General features: G+C 40.0%; 1 protein-coding gene across 1 annotated transcript in view; it reads left to right on the top strand.

The window, feature by feature from the left end:
• Positions 1-23,953, top strand: part of CACNA2D3 (calcium voltage-gated channel auxiliary subunit alpha2delta 3) — a 781,884-nt gene that overhangs the window by 529,630 nt on the left and 228,301 nt on the right. Inside the window, exon 14 of the mRNA XM_057705866.1 lies at positions 22,234-22,251. Within this exon, the coding sequence (XP_057561849.1) occupies positions 22,234-22,251 (18 nt within the window). The remainder of the gene's footprint in view (positions 1-22,233; positions 22,252-23,953) is intronic.

The following is a 23,953-nucleotide window of genomic DNA, read 5'->3' as shown; positions in this document are numbered from 1 at the left end:
TGAAAATATTGGAAAAAAAAATTTTCCAGAGTTTCAAAAAGCAAAACTTGAATTTGCCGTGCCAGCAACTCTTTTCATAGCATTTACATTTGTATGAAGTATATCAGCAATCTAGAGATGTTTCAAAGCCTAGGGAAGGATACACGTAGGTTATACGCAAACACTATGCCATTTTACATAAGGGACTTGAGCATCCTCGGAGTTTGGTACTGGGGAGGATGCAGGAGCTCTAACCAATTCCCCACAGATACTGAGGGATGACTGTAATGAGGAATATCTTCTTTTTCCTAATAAAGTGCATGTGTCACTTATAGAGGTGGCAGGGGTGTCCCATGCTGCTTGAAGACACAGTGGTGGAGTAAGGGGCTGCTTCAAATCCTCTCTGCCACTTAGCAGATGTGTCATCTGGGACCATTTACTTAACCCTTTTGTGCCTCTAGTTTTACCATATATAACAGGAGTATAATGATAGACTCTACCCCATTAGGATGTTGTAGGAGTAACTGATATAGTGTCCTCTCCAGGGGCCTGCCTGTTCCCCTCTCACGGGTGGTTTTGTGGCAGCTGAGGCAGGATTGTCCACTGCTACTGCAAGCCAACACTTTTCACATCCTTGTGCTGTTGATCATCCAGGCCAGGAGGTGCAGCCATAAATGTTCTCAGGAGCCAGGCTGGCCAAGTAAGTGCATAGAGAACTGTGGGTAGAAGAAAATGGTGGCTGGAGTGGGTGAGTGTGGTACTTACAGCATGTACACACCACCTAAAGGTATTCATTTCAGAACTTTAAAAACAACCAATGGCCAAATGAAACTCTACGGGCATAATCTGCTAGGCGCTGGAAATTCTTTATGCCTGACTACGTCATTCACAACATTTGTTTTACCCCCCTTCGCCTTCTACCTTCCAGAATCAGCTTCTGACTTCCTCAGATTATTGAAGATAATTACTGAAGGCATCTCCCTTCCTGTACACAAGACCACTGGCAGCGTGGATGGTCGCAGAACACACCTCACTCTTTGCGCATAGAGCTCACCCTTCATGTCCCTCCGTGCTCACCCCTCTGGAGCCTGTTCTTGCCTGCCACTGTGCTCCCATTGCCGTGTTGAGCAGGCACTGCTCTGTGTGTCCTGCCGTCCTGTGGCAGCAGCCTGTTGTCTGGAAAGACCTTCTCTTACTTGGCTTGCCGCAGGGGTGTCTCTGTTGCTAGGCAGTAGTAGACAAGGTGAAAGAGACTGGAATCTCAGGTTATCTGACCTGAAAACCCCCACTAGGTGTTCAGAATCCTGGCTTCTAAGATGTCTCCCACTGTGCACTGTTACCCAGCCACTGCTTCTGGGCGCTTGAAGATTTTACTGTCTCGTGTTTATTCGCGTATTTTTATTTAACTTGCTCTTATGGATAGTCTATGAAGTTAATTTCTCTGAGCTCTGCTCACTCAGCAGAATGCCTGCACAGGATAGATGCTTAGGAAGCATATTCTGATCAACTGATTCTGTCTTCCCTCCATTATCAAGAATTTGCTATGGTTCACATGCACGTGGCATTATTTGGGGCATGACCCAAAGCTGTTCATACCCGTTTCTTGGTCTCACTCAGTGTTCAGTAGGAATATAGGGAATTAGCAGAGGGTGTAGGAACCATCCTAGACCATGGGCAGGGCAGTGTGAGGGAAAGCATTGTTTATGTTCAGAGCAGGTGCAAAGACAGAAACATGGAGGCGAAGTAGCAAGGAAGAGAAATGCAAGCTCAGTTCACATGTGATTAGACACTTTCCATTTTTAGCCTTCTGGCTTAAATTTGCATAATTCTTTAAAAAGAAAAATTAATTATTTATGACTGTAGCTTTTAACCAAACTGTGCATTTAAAGTAATCACTCTGGGTAATTTAAATAAAATCTTTTCTGTAAACAGTTTATGCTCATTAGAATGAAGAAACTGTTGGTTTATTCAATTAAAAGGACATTATTGCCAGTTTGGATTCTCTCTCTCTCTCTCTTTTTTTTTCTACTTCAAAATAGAGGGCAGCTACATTGAGACAGATGGGAGTTAATTGACTTGTCTCAAAAGTGACCAGATTTTTCTTTTCCTTTTTATTTTTTTTAATTTTAAAGATGATAGATTACAAAAGCCTTTTCAAAAACCAAACCACTATTTCAGAATACTGAAAAGAAATTCTACCCTTTACTCTGACAGACAGTGAGTACAAAAATAAATTTGTTCCCTGGCAAACATGTGGGACTTCCTCACCAGCTCAGCACAAGTCAAAGAAGATGGTTCTAAACAAAGCTCTCCAATACTGTGATCTTTAAAAGTACAAAAACATTGTGCATGCTTGGTGCTTTTCTAGGGGACACCATTCACTGTAGTTAAAGAGGCTCTTTCAGTGAAGCCTACCATGATTTCAGGAAGTTGTCTTTTACTCACTTAGTTCCGTGAATGTCTGTGGTCCCATTATACACTCTGGGAAGGGTGACACCTGGGCTGTTTGCTCAGAGCATGGCAGGTATTCAGCTCTGTTCTTAAGGTGTACAGGTACCCAGTGCCAGAAGTCCATGTTGGACCCTCCCATGTGTTGGGGTGAAGTGCCTAGAAGCCATAGACCTGCTTCCATCCCAGAAACAAGATTCCAAACTGATGTGAGCAGTACTGGCAGCATTTGGGGATAATGGGTTGTGTGCTGGATGGATTGGTAGAAACCAGACCTTGCTTGTCACAAGCTTGCTTTTTTGGACCTCTAAAATAAGGTGGTCAAACTGAATGGCTGTCTTTTTCCTTCCTAATTAGCAAAGCTGTTTTATTCAAATAAAGTCATAATAGCCATCATATGTAAAATAAGAGCAGCTTGGATTAAATTGGAGTCAGGGCCTCTGGGTCATAGAATTTGGGTGTTCCACAAAGCAGAGTTCATGAACCACTAGTATAGATAGTTGATAATATGTTGTCTTAGTGAATCAGGTGTCTTTGGCTACGACAGAAATCCAGCTCAGTCAGACTTGTGTGACTAAGGAGAATCTATTGAATTATAAAACTGAAATGTCAAAGTGTAGATCTCTTCAGGCATGGCTGGATCTACATGCCCACATGCAGTCAGGAATCTGTCTCTTGCCATCTCTTGGCTCTGCTTTCCTCCCTGTAGCTTTATTCTCAGGTGAGACTCTCCTCCCCTTGTGATGTCATGACTGCCAGGTTTATATCCTACTAGTGGAGTCCCTTGCCCCCAGAAGAAAGAAATCTTTCCCTGTGGTTCTAGCGAAGACCCTGGTGCTGACTCTCGTGGCTTCAGCCATGTGTTATCTGTTTCTGAACCAGTCGCAGTGGTCAACAGGGTGGCGTGTTCTGATTCACCAGGCATGAGTCCCATGTCTACCCTTGGGTTTGGAGGAAGGTGGAGTCAGCCCCAGTCTTTTGACGAGACCTGAGTGTAGGGGATGGGTTTTGTCTCACAGGCAAATAAAGTGCTGTTACCAAAAGAAGGGACACATTCTGTTCAGACAAAAAAATTGTTCTGTCCATCTCCCATCCAGATTTAACAGCCTGTGAATCTAAGCAAATCTTGCTACTTTTCTTCAGCGTCTGTGAAGATTGTGTTCATTTCTGGTGATATGACTTATACCTCTACAGAGAATAAACTGGTGTTGTATAAAGGGAAAAAGGACTGGTGAGAGTCTGGGGGGAACAGAGGACAAGACAGAAAATAGAAAATGCCAACCCATCCTAATCATGCTAAATTCGGTCTTCTTTCTAGGAGGGAAATTAATCGATTATTTTTGTCCTGTTATCAGAATGCTTGTTGGTTCACCCCCTGACGGCTCCTGTGCTACACCAGAGGGGGAGCCGATACTCTAGCAGGTTTTAGTCCTTTACTTCCTGGGTTCTTTGCAGCTCTTTGCCTAGAGTTTTTTTAAGCTTATGTTTCAACCAACTTTTGTATAAATGCCCAGAATTCATGGCTGATTGAGCTACTTGAGCTTTGCAAACGTAGACATTGGGTATATGCCTTTGCTAAAGGTTTGATAGTGAGATGGTTTTGGCTATGTAACCCATGCATACCAAAGCCTGACCTCAAGTGTCTTCCTGAGAGAAGCAGAGTTACCAGGACCAGATCATCATTTTGGTGATGAAGGGGCAAAAGCCTCTTACAGCCCGGAGCTAGAACCCTGGTGAATGAGGTGATATCACACTTGGGACTTCTGTCTAGATCAGGGTGTGCAGTGACTTTGCAGAGAAGGATAGGTTGATACCTCAGCTCTGCGACTGCCACCCACACTAATCTGTTCAAGTCACTCTCATGAGGTAGTTTTCTCCTTTGTAAAACAGGGATCATGATATTTACCATCTGTTACTATTGTTGCTTACTGAACACCCCCAAACATAGTGATGTGAAACAGTAATTTTCATATGCTCACAAATGCTGTGACAGGAATCTGGGCAGGGACTATCAAAGCTGGTTTACCTCTACTTGAGGACATCTGGTGTCCTAGCTGTAAAGGGTCATGTGCAAGTGACTCAGTGGCTGAGGAGTGAATCACCTGGAGGCATCTTTATTCACCTCTCAGGTCCTTAATACTGGCTGTTGACTAGGACCTCAGGTGAGCTGTCAGCAGGATACCTACAGCGGCAGCATCTACATAGTCTTTCCACATGGTCGCTATGCATAAGGTAGTTTGAGCTTCTTTACAGCATGGTGGCCAGGTTTCCAGAGCAAGACAGAAGTGTATGACATATTTATAATCTATCCCTGGAAGTCATATGGTGCCATTTCCCCCATACTCTCTAGATTGAGACAATCACAAAGGTTTTCCTAGTTTCAAGGTGAGGGGACGTAGACCCCAACTCTTCATAGGAAGAATGTCAACATTGCATTGTAAATAGAGCATGACGTGAAATATTGTTATGCCCACTTTGGAAAATCTTCCATATGTGGCAAACTGTACTGATTGATATCAATTATAAGAATATCATAATAACTTAGCATTCTTGTGATAAATATATTTTGGTCATAATTTATTATATATATATTGCTGGATTTAGCTTGCTAACATTTTATTAAAGATCTTTGTTTCTGCGTTCACCAGGGTTATCAGTTTGTAGTTTTTCTTCTTGTAGTTTGTTGTTATGATAATGTCCATCTAAAAAAAATAAGTTTAGAAGAATTTCCTTCTTTATCTTCTGAAGTTTGTGTAAGACTGCTGTATTTTCCTTGAATATTGTTAGAACTCACTAATGAAATCATTTGGGCCTGCAGCTTTTTTGGGGGCAAGGGGGAGTTTAATTCCAAAATTAATTTTCTTTATAAATATAGGGCTTTAAAGATGTTATATTTCTTGTATGAATTTTGCTCATTTGTCTTTTTTTAGCAATTTGTCCACTTAAATTGTTGAATTTATTGGCATAAATATGTTCAAAGTAGTCTTATCCTTTTAATGTATTTAGGATCTATAATGATAGTTCCTCTCTCATTCCCGATATTGGCAATTTGTTACCAATCTAGCTATATGTTTTCAATTTTTTTTGATATATTCAAAGAACTAGCCTTTGCTTTTGCCACTTTTACTCTTTTGTCTGTTTTCTGTTTCATCGCTTTTTGCTCTTATTTTTTAATTTTTAAATTTTTCTCTCATTATATTATGTTTAATTTGGTCTTTATTCTAGCTTCTTTCTAGGTGAAGCTATGACCATTGGACTTTTCTGCTTTTCTATTATAAGCATTTAAAGCTGTATGTTTCTTTCTAAGAACTACTTTAGCCACATGTCACAACTTTTAATATGTTGTGTTTTCATTTTTATTCAGTTCAGAATATTTTCTAATGCCACTTGTGATTTTGGGATCTAGTGACTTATGGGTTATAGAAGTGTTATTTTCAAATAACTCCAGATTTTACTAGATACATTATTGTTACAAATTCCAATCCTAATTTAATTATTGTTATGAATTCTCTTGTGTTCAGAGAATAGATCCTATGATTTCAATAATTTTGTTTCTTGACACTTGTTTTATAGCCCAGTCCAAGTCCAGGAAAGCCTATGGACTTTCTTGGAGAATATTTCATATGTACTTGAAAAGAATGTGTATTCTGCAGTTATTGTGCATATTGTTCAAGTACAATCAGTTGGATGAAATGGGTTGAAATAGTGTTGGTCAAGTGTTCTATATATTTACTTATTTTCTTTCCAACTAGAAAGCAACCACTTTATCAATTACTGAGAAAGGAGTGTTGAAATCACCAATGAAATTCTAAATTTATGTTTCATTTTTTGATTCTGTTAATTTTTGTGTCACATATTTTGAAGCTTTAATATTAGGAGTATACACAATGTCTTCTTGTGTTATTGTTATTGTGAAATTTTTTTTTATCTCTCATATTTCTTGTCCTGAAGTCTATTTTGTTTGATATTAATATAGCTACCCCAACTTTCTTATAATTATTGTTTTGTGGTATGTATTTTCTATTCTTTTACCTTTAACATGCATATCTTTTTTATTTAAAGTATACTTTTTGTACACAACACATAGTTGGATTTTTTTCCCTTTTTATCCAGCCCAACATTCTCTACTTTTTAACTGGTGCATTTAATCCATTTCATTTAGTGTAATTATCTATATTTTCTGATTTAAATATACCATATTGTTGTAAATATCTATCTACTCTGTTGTTTTTTTTCTCTTCTTATTTAACTCTACCAAATTGTTATAAACAAGTATACTATATATATTTTTTATTTATTTATTTTTGGCTGCATTGGTGCATGCAGGCTTTCTCTGGTTGTGGCGAGTGGGGGCTACTCTTCGTTGTGGTGCATGGGCTTCTCATTACAGTGGCTTCTCTTGTTGTGGAGCACGGGCTCTAGGCACACACAGGCTTAGTAGTTGTGGCATGCAGTTTCAGTAGTTGTGGTACGCGGGCTCTAGAGCACAGGCTCAGTCAAATATACTATATTTATGTAACAATCTCCATCTTCAGTTTCTCAGAGGCTACCTTCCCTATGATAGAAGCACTTACAGCAGTATACTGCCATGCTCCCCTTCAGTTCTGTGTGCTATTATTATCATACTTTCTTACTCCCACATATATTATAAACCCCACACAATACATTATTTTTCTTTTGCTTAAATTAAAAAGTTATAAAAAAATCTCATATTTACCCACATATTTTCCATTTCTGATGCTACTTACTTTTTGTATAGATTCAAACTTCCATCTGGAATCATTTACTTCTCCTAAAGAAGTTCCTTTAATCTTTTCTAAAGTGCAACTCTGTTGGCTATGAATTCTCTTAAAAATTCTTTTTTATTGTTGCTTGAAAACATTTTATTTCACTGTCTTTTGGAGAGGTATTTTCACTGGATAAAGAATTCTAAGTTGACATTTTTTTTCTCTTACAGTGCTTTGAAGCAGCTGTTCCATTACCATCTGGCTTGTGTTGTTTCTGATGAGGAGTCAGTGATAAGTCTTATCTTTGATGCCCTTTACCTATGTGTTTTTACTTTATTCGTTGCTTTTATGATTTTGCTGTTATAATTGTAATTTTATTATAATGTGCTCTGATTTTGTGTGTATGTGTGTGTTTATCTTGCTTCAGGTTCATTGAGCTTCTTGGACTGGTGTGTTTATAAATTTTATCAAATATGAGATATTTAGCCATTTTTAATGGTTTCTGGCATTGTTTTTAGTTTTGTTTCTCCCTTCATAATGTTTAAGTTTTCCTTTAAATTCTTGATTATATTTGTAGTAGCTAATTTAAAGTTTATATTTTCCAATTACATGATTTCTGAGTATATTTTCATTCTTTATAAATCATTTTTTCCTTCTGTTTTTCCTCTTATGTTACTGTTTTTTTGTTTTTTTGTTTTTGTTTTTTTTTGGTTTCTATATCTAGTAAATTTTTATTAGGCATTAAGCATAATGGCAACATGGTAGTGGGCATTATGTTGTTGAGTGTCTGGATGCTGTTGTCTTCATTTAAAGAGTGTTGAGTTATGTCCAGATAGTTAATTTACTTATGTATCAGCTTAGCCCTTTAAATACTTGTTTTTTTTTTTTAATTAATTTATTTATTTATTATTTTTTGGGGGGTACAGCAAGTTCAATCATCTGTTTTTATACACATATCCCCATATTCCCTCCCTTCCTTGACTCCCCCCCTCCTCGAGTCCCCCCCACCCTCCCCACCCCAGTCCTCTAAGGCATCTTTCATCCTCGAGTTGGATTCCCTTTGTTATACAACAACTTCCCACTGACTATCTATTTTACAGTTGGTAGTATATATATGTCTGTGCTACTCTCTCGCTTCGTCACAGCTTCCCCTTCACCCCTCGCCCCCTCCCAAACCTCGAGTTCTCCAGTCCATTCTCTGTATCTGCGTCCTTATTCTTGTCACTGAGTTCATCAGTACCATTTTTAGATTCCGTATATGTGAGTTAGCATACAATATTTGTCTTTCTCTTTCTGACTTACTTCACTCTGTATGACAGATTGTAGTTCTATCCACCTCATTACATATAGCTCCATCTCATCCCTTTTTATAGCTGAGTAATATTCCATTGTATATATATGCTGCATCTTCTTTATCCATTCATTTGTTGATGGGCATTTCGGTTTCTTCCACGTCCTGGCTATTGTAAATAGTGCTGCAGTAGACATTATGATACATGTTTCTTTTGGGATTATGGTTTTCTTTGGGTATATGCCCAGGAGTGGGATTACTGGATCATATGGTAGTTCTATTTGTAGTTTTTGAAGGAACCTCCAAATTGTTTTCCATAGTGGCTGTACCAACTCACATTCCCACCAATAGTGCAGGAGGGTTCAAAGCCACAATGAGGTATCACCTCACACCAATCAGAATGGCCATCATCACAAAATCTGGAAACAACAAATGTTGGAGAGGGTATGGAGTAAATACTTGTTTTTAAACTTTGGTTTGCAGATATTGTAATCGTTTCACTCTAGGTCTAGTTTAGTTCTAATGCTAGGCACCGTCTTTCTGGGATTCCTACTGAATGTCCCAGGTGCTTAACAAGGTATTCTATCATGGCTGGTTGGAACCTGTAAATTCCCAGCCTTGTTTGAGGCCCGATAGATTTTTTTAGCTTACAGCTTCATTGTAGTTCCCCTCTCCTACCCCCTGTAATTGTGCTTTTCTCAGCTTCGTGGAGTTTTCCCCTAGCTCATTTTAGTATTAAATCAAAGACCCAAAGGTCCTCTCTGAAGATTTCTGGAGCTCTTTCTTGGTATAACTTTCTCTCTCCAGTGCTCTACCTTGCAAATTCCAGCCACTTCAGCCTCTATAAACTTTGATTCATTCCTCCTCAATTCAGTGTAACTTCCAGGCTCTATTTGGCATTACCTTCCCTTCTCTGGGGTCTCATAGATGCCTCCAGGTAGAGTATTAGAGTGATCATGAGACTCACCTTATTGTTTTACCTTCTTTCAGGAAGCAAAGTCAGTGCTGATTATTGACCAATATCAAAGAACATTTGTTTCTTTTTTGTACTATATCCAGTTGTCTAGTTGTTTGTGTCAGGAGGGATAATGCAGTACTAGTTATTCCATTGTGACCACAGTAGAAATATAGAAATAAAATATGACATCTTCAACAATTTAATTAAATTGTTCTATTTGTTTATTCATATTCAAGATTTAAAACATATTGGGTTTAGATTAATTTTACCAAGGAGTAATGCTTGTCTTGTAATTGTTAAAAGACCATGACAATTTATCTCAATTTATGACACTGAGATAATTTTTATTTAAATATTATATTATACTAAGTCAATTTAATTGTGAAATAGCCCGTTTTTATGCTTCTCTTTTGATTTCTTGTTCATGTTACCTAACATGTATTCAATATGAATGGCAGAATTTTATAGTTCAGCTTTTGGCATTTGGATTCCTCTAGCTCCTAGGTGAACTTCAGAAGCACATTGGCCTCTGAGATTTGAACCAAAGTGGCACTGATAGGACCTGACTTTCTTAACTAAGACAAAAAAAGTTCTATAAAATGGCAAGAAAAAAAGGCCCTAGGAAATGAAGATATTTGATGTTACTCTGTTTTATGATTTAATTGTAAATTAATCAAGACCATAAGAAAAATTTCACTGGAGATACACATGAACTTCAATATTATAGGAGCATGTGTTTGGCGAAATGTGAAAAAAAAAAAAAAAACCCATGTATTTGGCAAAACAACAACAAAACCAAAAAAACATGTGTGTGGCAAAAAAAGATTGCCAACTCCCAGATTTGGGGGGTGAGGAGCAAATATATTTTGAGAGATTAGCAGTCGCAGCATATTAATAGATCTCCTCCTTTCTAGACATGAGGAAAATAAGCCTAAAGTAGTATGGTGGTCAGTGTGTCAGCAAGCTTGAGGGGAGGACAAAGCTCTCTTCTACCCTACTGGCAAGCATACCACTTCATTTTTATTTTTACTTCATATTCCCTTAATTGTGCACTAATATATTATTCTAAGTTCTTAGAAAAAGACTAATTGGATTATTTGATTTATTAATCCTGTTGTGTCAAAAAACAGGGTTTGGGATCAGTCTTAGTTTTCCCATCTTTAGAATGTAGATGATTATATTTGGATCCTACAGTTGTCTTGAGAATTCATGAGGACACATTCAGGGGCTTAGCTCTGGGCCAGTTTAGCATAAGCACTCAGCATGTGCAAGCTTTCATCGTTAGTAAATAGGATCCAGTCTTGACTTAAGAAGTGCTTAGATGCAAAACGAGAACCAGTATCATTCAACACATGGCTTTGGCCATTGTTTCTCTGTTCAGGTCAACGTAATATATATGCACTGATGGGCCAAGGTGAAAACAATATGTAAGAGAAGGAAATTTTCATAGAAATGAACTTCTCATAGACTAGAATCACAGAGCTGGGGGTTTCCTGAAGGATCCCCTAGTTGAGAACATTGTCAGAGATCATCTGTCACCCACAGCTTATACCTTTACCCTTGACTGTCTATTTAATGTGTCCCCTTCTGTGAGATGCAGGCTTGATGGATGAAAGAACTATATAGTCTCTTGCTTTTACTTAATGGCTTATTAAGTTTTTCATAGGTGACAGGAAATGGAAGGACCAAGTTGGACCTTTGAGATAGAGATGGAAATAAAGATAGAAATAAATCTATCAATGAAATGTATAACTTACCATATTGGCCACTAAAAATATAGCATTGATATGGCCCATCCTTTGTGAATGTGCAGAATACTTGTTTACCTTTATTTTTTTTTTTATTATTTTTTTATTTTTTTGGGGGGTACACCAGGTTCAATCAACTGTTTTTATACACATATCCCCATATTCCCTCCCTTCCTTGACGCCCCCCCCTCGAGTCCCCCCCACCCTCCCTGCCCCAGTCCTCTAAGGCATCTTCCATCCTCGAGTTGGACTCCCTACCTTTATTTTTGACTCCATTGATTTCTTTTGTCAAATACTGTCTACATACTCTTTCCACTGCAGATGTGGAGGGTGACTGGAGATCATTTTGCAATTAATAAAGGATGTGTGTTGAGGGGAGGTTGTCTTTCTTGGGGGCCCAATATTTCTAGTAAAGTTGCTATACACAGATTTCTTTGTGGTTCAACAGTTTGGCAGATCCCTGCAAATTCTCTTGAAGACATCTGTTTAGTGAAGTAATGGTTTCATTGCAGACTCTTGAATTTTCATTAATTTTCCTCTGAGGGTTTACTGTTTTGTTTTGTTTTGTTTTGTTTTCTCCTTCTGTGGGGAGAGTGGGAACCCATTCATCTATCTCAGAGAGTTTCAAGTTCTTTGGCTCACTGTCTCCCCTGGTAAGGTGTTCTTGGAGGGCCATTCTGGTCATTGCTGACCCTTCTGGTTCTCTGAGTCTATGACCTGCCAAATGGCTTTCTGCTTTTAGACATCACAGCCCATGTCTCTCCCAGGTGGCTGCAGATCCAGGTGGTGGGAGGCTGAAACAAAGTATCAGGACCTTCCTCTGTTGAGCCTGTTGGTACTTCTCTTCCTACCTCCCTTTCCTCCCCCATCCTTCTCAGTACAGTGTCTCCTTATATGGCCCTGAGTTGGCTCCAAGTTCATAGTCTCAGAGGAATTACATGACATGCATAAATTATGAAACATTTTTGCAAATTAAGTTTTAATTAAAACCAGCAGCTTAGAGTATCCAACTGGAAGCAGTCATAATGTTGAAAAGTGACACTGGTAGGGTGGGAGTTCAGGAGAAGGTCTGAGTGGGTTTGCATCCTGTTCAGATATTTCCAAAATGAATCCTGCAGAAAAGAGCTTCCTTCCCTATCAGATCCTCCTTAATCTACACTGATCCCTGGCCTGCCATGTGGAACAATGTGGTTTCCAGGCAGGAAATATACACACATCATGGTGGTGGTTTTATCTGGACCTTGCCAAATTTCCTTTTGATTCTACCAACCCTGTGTTCTCACAGGGAACGGGCACAACCTTGGGCTCCCCTATATTGCCAAAACTCCAGATAATTTTTCAGCAAGATGGCCACCCAAAATAAGGCTGAAGAATGACAATTTTAATTGGAAATGTATTTTTCTGATACAATGCAGAGTTCAAGCCTGATGAGAAATGACTTCTTATTGTGAGAATTTTCAGAACTTTATAACGAGCAAAAATGTCTGGGGCTTTCCCCCAGCCGATAGTCCTCAGCTATATGTAATGTGAGAATTGTTCTGGTCTGCCCATTAATAATCCACATTTTCCACATCCCAAAAAATGTCTGCCATCAAGTGAATAATTTATGTAGGCTTGCCTTTCATCTAGGCGGGGCTCTACTGCTGCAAAAAAAAAAAAAAAGACTGGATTTTTTCATTCAAAGTTCAGTTTGAAAAACCTGACCCTTAGTTATCAGTCTACATCTCTTCTACTAAATAACTTGAGGATGCTAGTCTGCAGTGGTCAGGACAGTGGTCTCTGGAGACCTGGAAGAGAGTGAGCCCTTGGCCCTTTAGGCATTTTGCTGTTTAATATTTTCTGTGCCTTAAACTCATTTGGAACATGGAAAAGACTCATCATATAATCTGTATTTTTAAATTACTGGAGATTTTTTAAGATGATAATACTTAGTGTTGGTTTGGAGTGGTGAAACTGACATTGGAAAGAGAGAATCTTGACCAGAGTATAACTCAGGACATTCCTTGAGAACACTTGGACAGAAATACACAATACCCTTTGATCAATAATTTAACTTCTTGAAAAGTTGAGAGTGTATACAAGAATTTCACTACAAGGATGTTTATTACAGTGTCATCCATTTAGTGACAAGGTGAGTACAGCCTAGATAGCTAGTAATAAGGAATTCAATAAGTAATATTTTTTCTTTTAAAAAGAGTTTGAGATATAATTGACGTACAATAAACTACATATATTTAAAGTGTACAATTTGATATTTTTTCCTATTTGTCATCTGTTTCATACATATTAATGTATATGTGGCAATCCCAATCTCCCAATTCATCACACCCCAACCCCCCTTGGTGTCCATATGTTTGTTCTCTACATTAGTGTCTCTCTTTCTGCCTTTCAAACCACTTGATCTGTACCATTTTTCTAGATTTCACATATATGCGTTAATATACGATATTTGTTTTTCTCTTTCTGACTTACTTCACTCTGTATGAAGTCTCTAGGTCCATCCATGTCTCTACAAATGACCCAATTTCATTCCTTTTTATGACTGAGTAATATACCATTGTATATATGTACCACATCTTCTTTATCCATCCGTCTGTCGATGGACATTGAGGTTGCTTTCATGACCTGGCTATTGTAAATAGTGCTGCAGTGAACATTGGGGTGCATGTGTCTCCTTGAATTATGGTGTTCTCTGGGTATAAGCCAAGTAGTGGGATTGCTGGGTCATAAGGTAATTCTATTTTAAGTTTTTTAAGGAACCTCCATACTGTTCTCCATAGTGGCTGTATCAATTTACATTCCCACCAACAGTGTAGGAGGACCCCCTTTTCTCCACACCCTCTCCAGCATTTATTGTTTGTAGATTTTCTGATGATGTAAGTAATATTTTTATATTCAAATAATTGAATAATTGACATTAACTGAAATCAACAATGGATGTTAACATCATCAGTGGCTTTAAATGTCTTCTGCTTATCTTTGATATCTAATTTACTTTAAGAAACATGTATTGCTTGTGTGATTAAAAAAAATTTTAAACAGCATGTGTATTGCAAAGAAGGGTCTTTCTGTCTATATTTTTCTTGATTTTAGATACGCTATTGGAAAAAGAAGTTAAAGTTCCATCTGCATCCCAAACTAGATGTTGAGAAATCACTATTAAATTATATATGGTCAGGCAAGATAATACCCAACCTAATAAAAGTAAGACAATTTGGAGTACATACGTACCATTCTTTTCATGATATTTCCAACAAGATTTGAAAAACTTATAGGATATGAAGGGAAAATTGGAATGGGTACTTAAATTATTTTAAAGTAGAAAAGTCAGTTATATTTATCTTCTTTTATTGACCCTGTTTTTGTTCTTGTCTTCCACGCTGCAGGGTTATCTATCTCTACCTCTGTTCCTACTCTTCACTCATCATCCTCTTTCACCGCTGCCGTGACAAGGGACCAGATAAAGCCATGGGACTAGGGATTGCAAAGGGAGCACCCGGGTGTCCACATTTAAAGAGTCAGAGAGAGAATGTGGAGCAGTGGGTGTAAATGGACACTCATGAGCAAGCCCGGGGAGGAGGAGATTTTAAGGAGGAGAATGACACAGAGAGACACCCTTTTATCTCCTGACTTAGCTGTTCAGTGACATTCTCAGAAAGGCCAAAACAGCTTCTGGTCTTTGGAGAAATACGATGCCCTTGTGTTTGTAAGGAAATTTCACACATACCCTTGGAAATCTTTTGAGGAAATTACTGCTGAGTATTTTTGAAGCTGAGCAAACAGTACAGAAATATTTTGTATGAGTAAAATCTAGTTGTTTGAGTAGCCATGGTCTGTCCCTAGAGATGGCCAGCTGCAAGTATTATGGCAATAATGACAAAAACTCTGTTCACTCAGGATGTCACCATGGCTTGTACTGAGCTGGAATCCTCTAGAAGCTAAGTCTCATGGATGGACATGGGCTCCAATGACACCACTGGTGCTGAGTTCTGTCAGTCTCACTGCCCTGCCTTACACGGTGCTGGCTTCACTCTTGGGCCCTATTTGATGATCTATCCGCAGCAGCACATCCTCTCAAACTCTAGTGGAGAGAGGAAAGGGAGGAGGAGAGAAAGGGGGAAGGAGAAGTGATATTTGGTTACTTCTGTAAGAGTCCTGGTTAGGCTAGGTGAGGTCACCTGTCCACCCTGAGTCAACTGTTGGGGCCAGTGATGAATTGATTGGCTGAGGTCTGAGTACTACCCACATCATGGGGCTTGGTGTAGAGCTTTATCCAACTACTAGGAGCACTGCTAGGAAAGAAGGGAGTTGATGGTGAGAGCAAAGATACACACGTCCACTGTAAGAGTTACACACTGCCTAATGCACCTTATCCAGGCCTTATCACTTCTTCACATAACCCCTGTGGACCATGAGGTCCTTGTTTATTAGTACACCTCTCACACACCATCAGGTTGGGGCACCCCTGTAAAACTCTGGAGGTTACAAGGTCATGGGGTAAAAACAGCAGTCACTACAGGCCAGTGGGTTTCATAGGGGCTCAATATGTATTTATCTCATTTACTCCTTACATTAATTCTGTGAAATAGTGTTATTACTATAATCTTACAGATGAGACCATCCAGAGCTCAGAGATGGTATATTGGTGCCTAAGTCCTTACAGCTCATAAGAGATAGAAGTGGGATTGGAAACCTGGTCTACTAAACTCCAAGGCCCTCCTTCCTTCCTCCCACCCTCCCTCCTTCCTTCCATTCCTTCCTTTTTCTTTCCTTGTTCCCTCCCTCTCTTCCTCCAACAAATACTCTTTCCTGAATTCTTGCCAAGGGCCAGGTACAGTACAGGTCTAGTTCCTGGTGATACAGCAATGAATAAATCATTCACTCATATGGCCCCTAGATGGATCTTGAGTTCTTATGTGGAGAAGTAAACAGGAATATTACAGAATGCAATAAATGTTAAGACAGGAATAAGCAAGATGATGTCATAGAAAGATACTTGGGGTTGAGATAGGAACTGCTGTCAGAAGAGGTGCCTTCAGAGCTGAAATCTGACAGATGGGTGAGAATCAGTGAGGCAGGGGTTATGCGGGGTGTCAGGGAGTTGACATGGTGGGAAAGCTTCTGCCAGTCAGAAGAAATAGCCACGTGAAGGCTTTGAGGCAAGCAAGGCTTGGACAACAGGGCCAACAAAGCACCAGGCTTATACTTTCAGATTGTTCTGGATGCAGTATAACTAGGCAGGACTGGCGGGAGGAGTGAAACTGAAGAGATGGATGAGCAGCGATGGTGGCTTGATGTGGCGTGGCAGAAGTGGATGGATGTGGACAGAACCTCCACCACTGGATCTTAGCTCATCAGGGGCCTTCTCCTCCTGGCGTAGGTTTAGGAGTTTGAACCCGTGAACAGAACTTCTCCTGATATATAGAGGAGTAGGGATCTCTATCCACATTGTTTAATGAAGAAGAATGGAAGATTATAAATGTAAACATGCACAGAGGGAAAAAAAAAATGAACACAAGGAACCTTTGCAGCAAACAGGGATGTATCACTCATTCATAAGGCCCAAGGCAAAGGGCCAGTTTTACAAATGGAATAAACATATGTAGACCGGGCTTTTTGTTTTGTTTTGTTTTATACAGTTGGCAGGAAAATACTTTATGTCCCATTTGGTCTTTACATATTTCATAGTGAATGTGTTGTTTTGATCAATAGATCTTTGAGTTTTATTTTTGAGAAAGAGTCCACTTATCTCCAGAAATCTGTTGAGCTGAAGTGATGGATGTCCCCTCACTTGCCTCTGTGGCTCTGTGTGGGATTCTGAGATAGAAATGAAGTCAACGAGGAAAGTTAAAGCAAAAACATTCCCTTCCCCTCAGTGCAGAAACTATCTTGCTTTTTGAAACACCTTTACTTACCATCAGGGACTTAAAGCACACTTGGATCTCTTCTGCCTCCCCTGGTGTTCCTCATAGCTCTTTTCCCTGGCCCACCTTAGCACACAGGCCTCTGACAGGTGCCCCACAATTGCCCCACGATTCCGTCCCTGCACTCACTCCTTGGATGACCTCGTCTGCATGCTAACAGTGACCAAGCTGCCTAACCTCTACCTCTGCCTCCAAGTCTAGGAGACATCCTCAAATTGTAAGTTTTAGACAAAATTGAACTCTTTCATTTTTTTTTTCCCCCTTGCATATGCTTCTCCCATAGTCTTCCTCTTCTCAGTAAATGGAGGCTCCATTTTTGCATTTACCTGGGCCAAAAGCCTTAGATGCAGCCTTGATGTCTGTCCTTCTCTCATATTATCATCCAGTCTGTCATCTCTTCTCAGAAATAGATTTAGAGTCAGACCACTGCCTGCCACCTCCACTACCAGCACTATGTCTTTCATCTCTCATTCAGATTATTCAATAGTCTTCTCACTGGTCTCCTCTCTCAAACACTATCTTTGGGGCTCTCTGGCTATGTGACCTTGCAGTTTCATGGAAAATTGGGAGTAATAAGTTTTCAATAAATTAACATAGATAAAGCACTTAGAATAGCGGATGGTATATCATAGATATTATAACTGCCTGTCATTACTGCTGTCATCAACGTCGCAACATGTGGTTTCCATCCAAGACAACCTCATAGTCCAAAATAACTGCTAGAGCACCAGCCACCACATCTACCTTCCTGGCAGCAGGATGGAAGGACTCCTTTTAAGGGTACTATCTGGAAAAGCCACATCCATGGATATCTCATTGACCACAACTGAATTACTTAGCCACACCAAGCTCTAATAGGGTCATTTAGCTAAGCCTGGCTAAAAGTTAGGTTTCTGTTACCAAAAAAGGGCAGAATGGCAGTTGCTGTAACTAGCAGTAACTATGCTATGAATAGGCAGTATGTGGTATTATGAGGGCATGTGATGAGGGCATTTGATATGAGAGGTCAGACAGGGCTTCGTTAAGACAATGACAGCCAACCAGTGAAGTAGATATTTGCTGTGCAAGGGGGGAGGGTAGCAGGGAGCGTTCCAAGATGAGGGAAGAGCAAGTGTGTCTGTGACAGGAGAAGACATGGTAAATATTTGTACGACACCATACATCACACACCACATGATGAGAAGCACGGTAGGCTAGATTCTCCATCCAGACTCTTCTGTAAGGGTTGGTGCCAGTATTTTTCATTGCCCCTTCCTCATATGGGGGACTTCTGGATGGAATGGCCTGAGAGGCCCCCAAAACCTTGGGTTGGTGCTAGCGCCCTTGGTCTGAATGAGAAGCAGCACCTTGAGCCTGACAAAGCAGAGGTGAGGGCTGCAGAGAGATGTGACTCTGACTTGATTTTCAGCTCCAGCATTTCCTGACTGGGAGACCTTGGCAAGGATCTTAGCCATTTTAAATATTCTCTACTTCCTTCTCTATAAATTGAGGATGATACTGATATAAAACCCAGAGGTCTGCTGTGAGGACCGAAATTGTTCAAAATGCTAAAGCGCTTAGTCGAGTATCCGGTCCATTGAGAGCGGTCACTCAGTGGATTATTACTGCTGTGCTCTTCATCTCGCCCCCTCTCTGGAAGGACACATTCCCAGTCTTTCTGAGTTTGAATGTGAAGTGTCCCATGAATGCATTCTACACCATAGGAATTTTCCCTAGGAATGTACAAGCCCACCACATACTACAACTTTTTCTTCCTTTACCTTTCCATATAAAAAGTGACTAGAGGATGTGAATAGTTGGATATAGAGCCATACAGTCATGGGGCATTTGGCCTGAAGGAGTCTGAAGCTGCCTGTGCAGACCCTGATGTCGTAAGTGAGGAAACCTCTAGAGAGATAGAGCCCAGTTGACGATGCTTGACAAGGTGGCTTTGAGGAACAAGAGGTCTTTGAGGAAGAGAAGTTGCTTTGCCTCAGGCTGAGTGATGAGGGAAAGTTCCCAGGCTGGTTTTAAGCACATCCATGGATCAGGGAGACAATCAGCACATCTGTAGAAGTCTATACCAAGCATATTGGAATCTGAGAGTTTCATATCTATCCTTCTGGCAGAGATATTTCTTTTTCTCTTGAAAGTCATTATCTTGGGTTATCAACATGGTATATGTGTTTGTGAGGGCGTAGTCAGTTACCCCAGTTGTCTTTCCCTGGCATCCACCCTAGGTGTACCCTAGTAATAAGATACCTTCTTTAACCAGATGAGCACCATATTACAGTCACAAATAGAGAACTTCATAGAGACTTCCATACAGAACAGGTACCCTCATGCTCTCATGGAGCTTGTGACCTAGCAGGGCAGAGACATTAAAGTAACTTACATAGAAATTATAGATATGCTCAGAACTACAAAGAAAAAGTACAATAAGACCTTTAGAGATCATTGTGTCCAGGAATAATTTTTGCCATTCCTTATTTTGAGCCCACAGCTGACATTGCTAATTGGATATAACATTCTTTCCAACAAAACTCAGATATAACTTCAGAATCCTTCTCAACATGGCCCTATAGAAATCCATTACCAATCAGTCAGACTTGGCTCTTAAGGCTGACCTTTCTTGCCATCCAAGAACTGGCCCATTCCCCAGCCCTCCCTCCATCATCTCTTTTTACAGACAAGCGGTCTGGCCAAAGGCTGGAAGACATGTGCCTCAAGACTCCAGCCAGCGGCCAGGGTGGAGCTAATGTCCAGCTGGTCTGGCTTCCAGTTTAGGGCTCTACACACCATTTGTGAATGTTGGGTGAACCGTGTGTCGTTAGGAGAACCTACTCCTGAGCAGTAGCATCTGTGGCTCTCAGAGAACCCATCTTAATTTGTTGTGTTCTATTCTGAGGCCCTTCTCTGAGGTCCAACCTGTGTAGGGCATCGCAAGCTGTAATTTCTGTTATTTAAAAGCTCTGGTAGGAAAGTTGCTCTTTGTTCTCATGAGTTATTTCTTGAGGAAAATACATGTTTTGTGGAGAACTTGAGGGGAGTCATAAACTGAGGACATTACCACAAAGACCTGGTCTCTCATTTTCCTTCCCAGGATTTCTTCTCATGTGCTTAAATGGCTGAGTCAAAAAGAGGTGATTCCTGCCCCACCAGGATGAAACTGACAGAGAGAGAGAGAAGTGCTCCTTTTTCAGAGGCCTGTCAAGTCCCGCAATTTGTGCAGGACTTAACTTTGGTATTTGTTTTAATTCATCAAACAGTTGTAATTCTTATGGTTCCTCAATGCATTCATATGACATTAGCTGTGATTCAACACAAATGCTTTCCTAAGGAAACATACATTTATCATTGTATTAATGTTCACATCTCCAAGGTTTCTTTTCCACTGTATAAAAAGATGTTTAATATTTAAGAGATTCTTCTTTAAGTGATTCTTCATTTTAGGCTCAATTTCTCACCTCTTGATACATTTCTGCACTCTTGAGAAGTGCTGCAGAAACATGTGAGCTTCCTTTTTAATAGTGGCAGCTATAAGTAGGAGGAAAAAATCAGAAAAACATGCTCGTATTCCTGTCTTCTTAAATTGGGAGACTTTTCAGCATCAAAGAGCTTGGAAATTGATTGTTGGGAGGTTGGGGTCTACCTTTCATGGACATTCTCTGGACCATTCTGAAGAAGTCTCTGAGATCCAAGACACCTGGTTGATTTGGGTTTATCCCTTCTATCCTTTGCTGGGCTCTGTCCACAGGGCAGGGCCTTATGATAGGTTTGAGAAAGCTCCGGTCTTAGTGTCTGTGAAGAGAGAGTGTTCTTCACAGGCAGAAAAGAATGGGAAAGGCAGGAGACTCAAGTGAGGACCATAGGATGCCTGATTTAGTTATCTTGCATCTTCTGGCACCTCCAGTGTTATAAACTCTAGAGAGACAGAGTTTGTTGTCACAATTCCCAGGTGTTTTTGGCCTTTATTAATGGGTAAGTTGAATTGCATTTTTACGTTCTAAAGTCAGGTAGCCCTGCTCTGTAATTTATTATCTATGGAACATTGTATAATTGTTTAACCTCTAAATGCTATTTTATTTCTCATCTGTAAAATGGAGATAAGAAGAGTACCTAGTATTGGGTTGTTGTGATTTAGTGGGGTGATGCAAATAAAGGACTTAACAAAGTGCCTAAAGACAAGTTCACACTCAATAAATGTTAGTCTCTATGAAAAGTAAGTCTTCAAAATGATGTAATTCTTAGATTTGGTATTTAATATATGGATAATGTTAATTCCATTCCAGATTAGAAAATGTTTTTCGAAACTGCATGCTGTAATGGCAATCACAAACACCGTGGCATTAAACCGCAGCCTAATAGTCTCAATGTAGAAAAATAGATAAATATATCTCATAAATATTCAATCTTTTCCCACATAGCTATAATTTCAATTCCTTGCCTGTGCCATTGGGAAAGCTATTATGTCTTATTTTATGGATTGACTGACTGCCTTTTTGTTGTTTTTAGAATACTTCAAATGCATAAATCTTTGTGCATGCTTCCTTAACCACCAATAAAGGGAACAGTTACTGTGCTGCAAAGCAAGAAAAATTGACTTTAAAAGCAACATTCTTCTGATGGTCTTACCTTTATGTACAGTAGAGTTTCTCAACTTTGGCACAATTGACATAAGGGCAAGATAATTCTTGGTCGTGGGGGCTGTTCTGAGCATTGTAGGATGTTTAGCAGCATCCCTGGTCTCTACCCACTGAGGCCAATAGTTCTTGCTCCCTCCCCTGCCCCCAGTTTTGACAGCCCCAAATGTCTCCAGACAGTCCTCAGCAGTGGGGAACTGCTGGCAAAGAGGGAGAAGGAACTGGTGCTTCATAGTCTGTGCTTTGGGCCACTGGATGGGAGAACCTCAGGTCTAGCTTTGCAGGTCCCGAACTACCCAAACATGCACAGTCGAACTCACAGATTATCTGTTCATGCTGCAGATTCAGATAGCAGGTGGAATAATCAGCGCCATGGCTTTATATGGGGAAATGACTTGGCTTTAGTTTTTATTTTCCTCTTTTTCTTCCCATTTTGGTCTTTTCATTTTCCAATGACAGTCAAATGAAGTTTTACAGTTAATCTTAACTTCCTATATAATGATTGTTATTTTCCTCTCTCCCCCCTTATTTTTCAGCTCCCTCAGGCACAAAAGGTAAACTCTTTTCCATCACATCCCAGTCATCCCCAGAACTCACGAATCGTGCATGCCTCCATGGTCTTGTGAATTTGGCACTGTTCATGACCAGTGAAATGGTATTCCTCTTAGGACTTCAGGAGCCTGAAGTTGGGCAGGAGCAGAAAGGCCAACAGACTTACCTGTCCACTAGCCCCTTGCCAACTTAGTCCCGCCAGAGAGCGCAGTGGTGGTCAGTGGTTTGGGGATGAATCTATGCCCAACCATTTTGCTAAGAATTCTCAAATAATAGGTCAAGATTAAGTTTGACACATTTCTTAAAACATAACATTCCAGATCTTCCCTGGGATACTTTCCTAGGGAGACAGATAATATGAATAATTGATAAGGCCCAGTAACCATGTTTAGATTCTGGGCTGTAAAGCCAGATCCCTGCAACTCCCCTTGGGTTTCATTAATTGCAAAATCAACAGGTGCTTTGCTTGTCTCAACACCCATACCACGAGGAGAGCATTAGAGCAGAGTTCTTTCCAATGGTCAGACCCTTTCACTGGTCCTTATTATCTGTCTTGAGATGATCTGGTGCCACCATCTAGAATGTTCTCTGTCCAGAAAGTTTCCTTGTGGTTGCAGTGCTGGCTTTGCTGTATCATCCCCATGGCATATCACTGCGTGCTAAGGACAGTTATGGAAGAAAACTTGTTACTTGATGCCTGCTGCATTGTTCTTGTATATTTCACAAACACAAGCAAGATTTTTAGAAGATAGAGCAATTTATGGGGTCCAGATGTGAGTTGGTTTTGTTTCAAGAGTTGAGGTAGGGCGCCACCCTGAAAATTAAGCAGTACCTCCTAAGCTTTCCAGTTTGGAGCAGAGATAATTTGGTTTTTTCTCACTAAGAGAGATAGCACAACTGCTCCACAAAAGACAGTCTGTTCAGACCATATGGACAACCAGAGGCCTAGAAATCATTACACAATTACTCAAGTATATTTGAGATATTTAAACAAGGCAAGACATGGCTTGTGGTAATGTTTGATTACACTTCAGTGCCATCATAAAAGGACTGAACACTTCATTAAAAGTTAAAGTATTTAAGTAAAACAACAGCTTCCAGGGTAAATATATGGTCAGAATTCCACATTCTCTGGAAGGCTTGGCATCTTTGATAGGTCATGCTTGCTTAATTGCCCACATTTAAATTTTCTTTGCATAGAGACTTAAACTCAGTGCCTAAAAATGGAGTGGCCTCAACTTACTAGTATTTGTTCATCAATTTTCCACTGATCCATAGACAAAAGCATTCTGTTGTACAAGATTCCTCATGAATTTGAGGTGCCACCAGCCATGGAATTTTAAAACACAGTTCAGAACAAACCAACACGGAGTATGGTAAGAACAAATGTTGCTGGGCCATGTGACTCTTCAGTAGCACTTAGCTCATCACACTCTTTTCTTCTGTCATCAAGTCTTGACTCACAATGCATGCCCTGCAAAGTGAAGCACATTATTATGATCACTGAAACTTCAGAAGTGAGGAAGATGCTCCAGTGGCTTTTCCTGTGTCCCAAAGATGTTGGACTGCCCAACAGACCTGTGCTGCAGCCCTAGATAACCAAGGATAGGGCTGCCTCCTGTTCCTCACGATTGCTACAAATTGTCTTATTTCTATTAAAATAGAGAAAGGTATTTAACTTAAAAAATTAAGAGCCCTGGGTGA

Source organism: Hippopotamus amphibius, chromosome 13, assembly GCF_030028045.1.
Source record: "Hippopotamus amphibius kiboko isolate mHipAmp2 chromosome 13, mHipAmp2.hap2, whole genome shotgun sequence".
Taxonomy (NCBI): domain Eukaryota; kingdom Metazoa; phylum Chordata; class Mammalia; order Artiodactyla; family Hippopotamidae; genus Hippopotamus; species Hippopotamus amphibius.
Note: the sequence above shows the minus strand (reverse complement) of the source record. Positions and strands in the feature narration are given on the sequence as shown.